This window comes from Eurypyga helias, unplaced genomic scaffold (genome assembly GCF_000690775.1).
Source record: "Eurypyga helias isolate BGI_N326 unplaced genomic scaffold, ASM69077v1 scaffold35684, whole genome shotgun sequence".
NCBI classification, from domain to species: Eukaryota; Metazoa; Chordata; class Aves; order Eurypygiformes; family Eurypygidae; genus Eurypyga; species Eurypyga helias.
Genome location: NW_010247507.1, coordinates 1 through 8,807, shown reverse-complemented (window position 1 = coordinate 8,807; position 8,807 = coordinate 1). Strand labels below are relative to the sequence as shown.

Sequence of the window (8,807 nt, the reverse complement as noted above, 5' to 3'; positions counted from 1 at the left end):
CAGGGGGGCGGCTGGTACCTGGGGGAGGTGTGAAGTGGGGAGAACCTGGCCAGCTCCTGGGGTTGGGGTGCTGTGCGCCCCCCCAGCCCGGGGGTTGGTTCAGCCCCCGCGCACCCGCCCAAACTACCTCTCTGCTCCTAGAAACCGTCCGGAGGGCAAAGTGCTGGAGACCGTGGGGGTGTTTGAGGCACCGAAGCAGCACGGCAAATATGAGACGGGTCAGGTGAGCGGTTCTGGGGAGCGGGGCTGACCCTGCGGGCTTGTTCCGTGGAGATCAGGGAGCAGAGGGGTTTATCCTCTGCCCGTCGTAGTAAGGAAGGAGGAGGCTGCTCGTCATAGTAGAAGGCCCGAAGTTTCACAGTTCAGCGCTCCCTGTCTCTGCTGTGTCTGCAGTTTGTCAGTCATCTGGCAGCAGGGAGTTGATAAGAATCTGCAGCGTGACACGACTGTTCCTACAGCAGTTTTTGCTCTGCTGATGTTAGTTCAGGGGTTTCTCCCTCCACGAGCAGAACAGGCAGTCGCTGAACTTGAGCAGTGACAACTACACTTGTCGCTTCTGTGCTTAAAACTCACCGATGTGTTTTCCCTGGTCCCAAGCCGTCCGTCCCGTGCTGTCTGCGTGTGATGACTGGTGTAGTTCACGTTTGTGGGATAAAGATGACACGGCTTTGTTCTCTCATCCCAGGCTGTTTGTCTTCCCTCTTTGCTTCTGCTCTGGATTCGTACGGGCGTGATTCTTCCTGTATTCCCACCCCAGGCATTTGTGGCCTTTGGAAACATTTCTAGTTTTACCTCAGTTAATGGATTTTTAAAACACTATCAGAAAAGGGCTTTTGGCTTCGTGTTGTATCTAAGTGGATTAAAGCTTGCTGTGTATTCAAGTGCAATTATTTGTTCCTTTCAGCTATTTCTTCACAGCGTGTTTGGCTATCGAGGAATAGTCCTGTTCCCCTGGCAAGCCAGGCTCTATGATCGAGATGTGGCATCCCCTGTCACAGAGAAGTAAGGATTTGTTCTGGTTGATACGCTGTTGTCCTGTTTTTATGGAGTTTCTTGGTGGGGTGCACAAGTCTTTTTAAAGAGGACAACGATATGGGTCTGTTTTGCGTGAATGTAAACTAGAAACGACGTGCTTAAAGAAGAGACGTTGCCTGAGTGTTAATTTTGTGTTAGTTCGAGGCAGGTTGGAAGTGTGAAGGAAGAGAGTGTATGTGTGGGAAGGAAATGAAAGAAATAAATCAAACTCCTGCCATTCTTTGTTATAAAACAAAACTTTGTGTTGCTTTTTGAGCGAGGTCTGGGCTCCTGTAGCAGAATTGCAGGCTGCCGCTTGCGTAGGCACGCAGAAGTGAGCGGGGTTTGTCAGCGGCCTCCCCAGTTTCACCCCACTAGGCCAAGTTCATCCTTCTGGTGGACTGAGCGTTCACATTTCCCTGCTCTTCCATCCGTTTCCTCCCTGGCCTGTGCTGGGCGAGCGTGCCCGTGGAGTTGTGAAGGGGTGAGGAGTAAGGAGAGAGAGAGAGTCAGGTGGCAGTGGAAATACCCACCCCAAACAGGAGACGGGACTGGGCAGGAAGGAGCTCCGAGTCGTCTGAAAACGGAGCCCGTGACAAAGGCCGTTGGTTGTCATCGCGTGGGTGGCCAGCATGAGCTTAACTTGGACGGAATCGAATGATTGCAGGCTGTGAAATGTAATTTTGAAAAAAAAATTGATTTCTGAACGTGCTCGGTCGTGGTGCCGGCAGTTTGCTGCCGTCCTGCGCCTCAGCTCAGCGCTCACCCCTTTTCCCTTCAGGAGCGAGAACGCGGCAGGCCACGGTTCCAAGGAGGTCAAGGGCAAAACACATACGTACTACCAGGTGCTAATAGATGCCCGGGATTGTCCACATATAGTAAGTAACCAACTACCTTGGGATTGAAATTCCAATGTCTTCTCCTGTACGAGGGCCGGCACTGAAGGAGAATGGCTAACTCGAGTCGTTGTCCTGGGATTGTGTGGAATGTTAGGATGGATTTGTTTTTTAAGTTATAGTTTCCCTGAGAAAGACCATCTGGAATGCCTTAAGGCTGTTCTCTGGATCATGTTTCCCCTTTCCAACCTCACTTCTTCTTGGCGTTCCTGCATACAGGTCACTCTGAACGTGGGTTGCAGCACTGAAATGCTCCTCGCTTGTGTGAGCGGAGCGTTAGGCCGGAGGGATTAGAAGGAGAGGTGTTGGGAGGTGAATTGGTTAAATAAATGTTCCACACTCCTGAAAGCACAATAGCCAACTGAAGTGGGGCTGGAAGCCGGCGCGCAGCAATCCACACAGACACAACCCTCCCTTTCTCTCAGTCCCAGAGGTCACAGACGGAAGCAGTGACGTTCCTGGCCAACCACGATGACAGCAGAGCCCTCTACGCCATACCAGGTGAGCAAAACGCGCCCGAGCCCTCTGGAGATGGGGCTTGTCATGGGGTGACGTCGGAATCATAGAATCACAGAATGGTTTGGGTTGGAAGGGACCTTAAAGATCATCTAGTTCCAACCCCCCTGCCATGGGCAGGGACACCTTCCACCAGACCAGGTTGCTCCAAGCCTCATCCAGCCTGGCCTTGGACACTTCCAGGGAGGGGGCATCCACAACATCTCTGGGCAACCTGTCCCAGTACCTCCCCACCCTCTCTGTGAAGAATTTCTTCCTGATATCTAAGGAAGAAGTCACCAGCAGTCACACAGTGCCAGCGGAGCAGCGGCTCCCGCAGGACGTTCCCGTAGCGGATCTGCCTGAAGTTTAGGGCCGTGCTAGAAACAACTGAAGGACGCGAAGCCCTTCTGGATGGATGGAATTGGGCAGGGACCAACTTGTGCTCAGGCACAAGCATCCCGTTGTGCCCTGAGCCAGACCCCTTACGCACACCCTGCGGCACGTGGGCCGTTCTGCTGTGTGACCCGAGGGCCGGAGCCGCTCTTGTCCTCTGCGTTTCCTGCCCGAGGCCTTTCGTGACAGCGCAGTCGCTTCGCAGCCGGTGTGTGTTTAGCGGGGAAGTCATCCTGTGGAGAGATATCGTGGGCGGATCGCTGCCCGGCTTCCTCTGTTCTGGCTTGCTATCACAGTGTTGGCTTTGGCTGCTGCTGCCGAAATCCTTTTTTTCTCACTCGTGTGATGCGTTTCTCTGCTGGGAGACTCGAGCTGCTCTTTGCTGGGGAAGTTCAATGGCTTTGGGGGTTTCTTTTTCAGGTTTAGACTATGTAAGCCATGAAGATATCCTTCCCTACAGCTCCACCGATCAAGTGCCCATCCAGCACGAGCTCTTTGAGAGGTTTCTCATGTACGACCAAACAAAAGGTAATCTCTGCCTTCGGAGGGAACTTGTCAGAGCTGGGTGCTTGAGGTGTAACAGGGACCCAGAACCCATCATCTTGGGGTGTAAACGTTGTTGTCTGGTTTGGGTTTTGGTACAGTAAAGCTGCCTTTAGATAACTTTTGTAACTACATGAAAGGAGTTGCTTCCAGGGGGAAGCACGCCGGTTTTGCTGTGCCTCTCCTCATGAACTCTCCTCTTCCCCTCCCCGCAGTTCCACCTTTTGTAGCAAGGGATACGCTCTGTGCGTGGCAGGAGAAGAACCACCCCTGGCTGGAGCTCTCCGACGTGCACCGCGAAACCACGGAGAACATCCGCGTCACCGTCATCCCCTTCTACATGGGCATGAGGGTAGGTCTGTGCTGCACGTCGCTGTGTGAGTTGTGTGATCTGTTTAACACGTGTCTGAGACCCAATTTACTGACCGACGGTACCTTCTGCTCACTGGAGAAACGACGTTTTAATCGCAGTTGTGGTTTCGCTGTTCTGTCCAGCGGAGGCGTGAAGGCGAAACTCTTCTCGCACGTTGTTGTTGAACAGCTCCTGCAGCCTGGTTTTGGCTTGTAGGGTGGGAAATACCCTGCAATCTTCTGCAGAACAGCGTTAGCAAGATATGCGGGATGATGAGTGAATTGGTCCTTTACTGCCTCGGGTGCTGGTGGGGGTGTGCGTGAGGTGACGCCAAGGCCCTCTGCCCTGTAGTGACAGCCACGAGTGTTTTCCTGCCGAGGGCTGAGGCGCTGTGCGTGTCTGCCCCTCTTCCTGGCGCTAAAGCGGGTGAGCGGGTTTGGCTAAAGCCTGGATTTACCTGATAACCATATCTAACGATAACAGTGACTTAAGAACTTCATGTGGACCATCCAAGCTAATGAGGCTCCAGTGGATTTCTGAGTGGGAGGGCTGGGAATTACCGCAGTGGTTCGATTTCCAAGTCCAGATGAGCGTAGCTCCCAGGGAGCCTGCGCTGCGGCAGGTGAACGTTTTGGTGTGGATTTGCAACTTCTATGAAGCCCAACCGATGTTTGTCCTAACCCTGTCAGAAAACAGGTGCCTGAAGGCAAGGAAAGGGTGTTTCTAGAGCTGTGGAAAGCGTGTAACTAACACGGAGATCAACCCTCCGTAGTCAGGAGATCCTGGCCGCTCTCCCGCCTTGTGACTACGTGCCTAGAGCAGAGGCAGTGCCAGGCAGAGGACTGCTTTGGAGTGCAGCTGTCTGTGTGCTCACGTGAGCTGTCTGCATCAGTCTGGCACGGAGCGAGAGCCCCTGTGCTGGTGCTGTGCTGACAGCTGACGAGGTTTTGGCGCTCAGTGCTGAAGGGCAGCTGCTAAAACCTTCTCTTTCTCTTGACAGGAAGCCCAGAATTCCCACGTCTACTGGGTAAGTGCCTTTTGTTTCATAAAGGGAAGGGGTTCGTTTGCTGTGGCATCACTGCTGTGTGATAAGCTCCGTGGAGAGTAGCCCATGCCTGGCAGCTCTTTCCCAGGATCGGCTTGGGGTTATCAACTCTTTGCAGCTGATTCCAACTCTTGATAACAGTCTGTCTTCTGTCCAGTGGCGCTACTGTATTCGCTTGGAGAACCTTGACAGCGAAGTGGTACAACTCCGAGAACGGCACTGGAGGATATTTAGCTTGTCTGGCACCTTGGAAACAGTCAGGGGCCGCGGCGTTGTAGGAAGGGTAGGTATGGAGTAACCGCTTTTGGGAAGTGCAGCCCGCTGGAGTCCTCTTGCTTGGGTTGATTTGGCAGTAAATTGCTTAGTGAGCAATAGAAATGGATGAAATGGGAAATGTTGTTAGTGTGTGTGAACCAAAACGTCACGCTGATTATTAAAGAATGATCCCAAAGGACTGGTAATGGGAAAACTGGAATAATACGCGATTCTGGCGCCGCTCACTGGGCGAGTTGTTTGCCGTGAAACTGGTGGCAGTGCTGAGGTGTGGATCTCTTTCTTCTGGCTGTGTAAACTTCCCGTTGATGCCATGTCTGTGGAGAAGTGGTAAGATCTGTTGCTGATGGGGGGCGGTCTCTTCTTGTCTTCTCAGGAGCCAGTTTTATCCAAAGAGCAGCCGGCGTTTCAGTACAGCAGTCACGTCTCCCTGCAGGCATCCAGTGGCCACATGTGGTAAGTGGCACTTGTTACTGCAGTAGTGGTTTAGGCGTAGGACCACCCCGGTGCTGAGCTGGGACGCAGTTTGCAGTCTGGAGTTACGGGTGGCAGTGGACTGGACCGGACATATGCGACTGAGAAGTTCATAAAAACTTTTAACTGTAGCAGTATCCCAGTTAGGAATAGGAAGAGCTGATGATTCTCTGCACCAGGGAGAGGTTCCAGGCTAACTCATCTTCCTCCTCTGCTCTGTGCTAGACTGGGTTTGAAAAGACATGAAGCAGTTCTCGGTCATCTTCTGCTGTGCTCAGTTTTTGTCCCTCTCAGCTCTTGGTGCAAGAAGCAAGGCTTCACGCTCGTGTTTCCCTGGGCAGCCGGGATGTGCACACCAGTTTCCTCTCTGGAGAGGCCTGGGCTTTGATTCTGTCCCTGAGGGATGCTGTGCCGTTCCGTGTCCACAAGGAGTTGGCATGTGGGGTTATTCCCAGAGAAGGCCTTCGGTCTAACTGGCGTTCAGGTCCCCTGTTTAAGCGCAGGTAGGAAAGCGCTCGGCTAAGTTGGTATTTTCCTGTATCGCAGGGTTAAAGCGGTTTCCCTCTGTTCAGCATTTCGGCTGGGTTGGCACACTCGGTGTCACCTCTGCGCGGGTGACACGAGTCACCTTCCATACGACGGGTCGTGCTGGCTTGCGTGTTTCAAGGAAATCTGTTTTGGAGTTAAGCTGCCTTGGAACTGCCTTTGGGAAAAGCATGAGAGCAGCTCTTTGTTTATAGGATCCACCCTTGTTTGCCATTTGAATTGCCTGAACGCGTGCCCTGGGGAGTAAATCCAGCCTGTTCAGTAGTTTTTCCCCTCTCCGCGTGGATTCGTGAAGGGAAGAGCAAAGGTTCTGCAGCTCAGATGCTGCTCAGCTTGACTTCCGGTGTTCGGTTGTGTCCTCTCTGTCGTGAGAACCTGTGTATCTCCAGGAGCCTCGTGCCCGTGTCGTGTTCTGCAGCACGGTCACCCGTGGTTCAGGGCGGTTAAATCCTCTCTCCAGGGACAGGCAGGTGCAGTTCTGAAACCAGAGTAGGTTCTGCCAAGAAATATGAACTTCCACGTAACCACGTTGTAAAAGCGGCTCGGATGGTTGTGTCCCCTGCGGGGTGGGAGTTGGGTAGACGCTGCCGCCGGCGCCTGGAGCGCGCTTGCCTCCCGCGCGGGGATGTCTTTATTCGGGAAACGTGTATTAGGGATGTGATGTAAAACTGCCCAGGAGTCTTCCAATACCTGAGTCGTCTCGGCAGGCAGATGCGCTCGCTGCTGGACCGGCCTCGCAATCGCAGCCCCGGTGTCCCTCCACGGGGTACGGAGGAGTCTTACCTTCCAGCTGGTGATTCCTTGGCCTCAGCATGATGTCTGCCGTTATTTTGCAGGGGTACTTTTCGATTTGAGAGGCCTGATGGCTCCCACTTTGATGTCCGAATCCCACCTTTTTCTCTGGAGAGCAACAAAGACGAGAAGACTCCCCCCTCCGGCCTTCACTGGTAGAGCAGACTGAGACCCAGAGACCTGTGTGTGGTGTAGACCTTTGCCTCCCCCTTACGCTGCAGCCAAGAACACGGAGCTTTTAAACGTTTTAAACCATTTTTCGTTTTAACTGTTGTCTGACGGGGAGGCTTTTTTGAACTTTAATACTGGCTCTCTCGGGCTGCCTGTAAACATCAGCTGTGTCACAGTTAACTCTCCCCTTGGTGGCACATGCTGGGGTACGTAGATCTGTGCTGCTGCAGGAGACTGGCCCCCCCTCTGCCCCCGGCAGGCCTGGACCCTTCCCAATGTGCTGTGAGTTCTCTGCAATGTGAGGTTTCTCTAATAAACTGGTCCTTCCAGTTGCAACCAGTCTTCCTTTATAAACCAAGGCCTAGGCTTTGCATCCGGCCTGTCGCTCCCTCCCTCGCCCACGCGCAAAGCGGTGTCAGCCCAGGCTTCTTGCCGCTTCAGAAGGCAGCAGTGAGGATGTTTTGGGTCCTGAGCTGAAGGGGACCCTCCCTGTGCAAGGGTTTGCTCGCTGCAGGGGTGTGCATCCCAGCTGCGGGAGGATGCTTCCCCGCTCGCGCCGCTGCTCTGAGCGTATTTCCTTGGTGGTTTCTGCTTTGGCAGGAAGAGCTTGTTTAAACTTGCTGTGCCGTCGGCCGCGGCGAGGCAGCGCTTGGCTTTCTGCTCCCGCTTGCTCGGCGGGTAGCGATTTTTTTTTTGGTAAGGCCCCGCAGAACCGCACAGGTCAGCCAAATACCCGTAAGTTTACAGAGTATATGGATTTGTGGGAATTCTGCTTTTCCACGTGCAGGGCCTGGGCCACAGCGCGCATCGGCTGTTGGCTCTTTCATAAGCCGGAGTGGCTCTCGGCAGCTCCGGGGAGACATCGGCCTCCGCGGTGGGTCTGTTCTGGCTGGCTGTGGGTTTCCCAGGTCAGGCTTAGGGGTGGCTCTCAGGGACAGAGAGCTGGCTTTGGGGTAGGAACCTGAGGCAGGAAGTCTCAAACCTTGCTCCTTTCCTTGGCACCTTAAATGACAAGGTGTAAGTACTCGCAGGACTGTTGTTTTTTCTTGATTTAGAAGCTTTCTAGTTATCCCCTCCTCCCCCGAGTCCTCTCTGAGCAGCCTCTTCGCATTTGGCTCTGCAGGGCCGTGGGCTGCCTCGGCCTTCAGAGACGGCAGCGGGAGAGACTCGCGTGCTGTACCGCAGCCGGCAGTGGATTCCTCTGTGGAGACCCTGTTTAAGCAGTTTATCTGTCACCGGTCTCTTGATTTTGTGTCTTCCTTCCTGTCAGGTAGGACATGCGTTGGTTTTAGACTTGAAAGGTTTAGCCAGCCAGCCTGCTTTGAGGGGTAGGAAAAGATCCGTAAGGAACAGCCCGCAGCCGGCAACCCCACGGTGCTGCTGTCATGCTGATTCCTTTTCAGGAGGAGGAGGAGGGGATGGTGCCTCACGTTCAGAGGAAGCAGAGACCTGTATGAGCCTGCTTTTCCCCTCCTGTGCGTTTGCTCAGCCAGGATTGGAATAGCAGCCACCCTGCCTCTCCCGTGGGTTACCAACGTCAGCTTTGCTGGCAATTGCAACTCTAACTGTGAATGTCTGACCCTGTTGCTCACCTGCCTGTGTTTCTGGGGTGCTGGGGACCGGATGCTTCCCGTAACGGAGCGCTCTGTTCTGGGGTGACAGCGTGGTCTGGGGGCAGAGCAGCTCTCGCACCTGCGGTGTTTGGTGTGACGTGCCACCGGGACGGGGTACGGCTGAGGCCTCGGGCTCGGGAAGAGGCGTTCTTGGCTGGATAAGGACTGGCAAGAACCGAGGGGACGAGCGCCGGGGG

At 54.1% G+C, this 8,807-nt stretch overlaps 1 protein-coding gene across 1 annotated transcript; it reads left to right on the top strand.

Moving 5' to 3' along the window:
• Positions 1–86: 86 nt before the first annotated feature.
• Positions 87–7,333, top strand: POLDIP2 (polymerase (DNA-directed), delta interacting protein 2; the record flags this gene model as incomplete). The annotated part of the gene is made up of 10 exons (XM_010150753.1): positions 87–223; positions 905–1,002; positions 1,796–1,892; positions 2,336–2,411; positions 3,222–3,329; positions 3,560–3,696; positions 4,697–4,723; positions 4,899–5,024; positions 5,391–5,470; positions 6,871–7,333. Coding segments are annotated over 10 exons (1,001 nt in total), but the record flags the coding sequence as incomplete, so codon positions are not given.
• Positions 7,334–8,807: the final 1,474 nt, after the last annotated feature.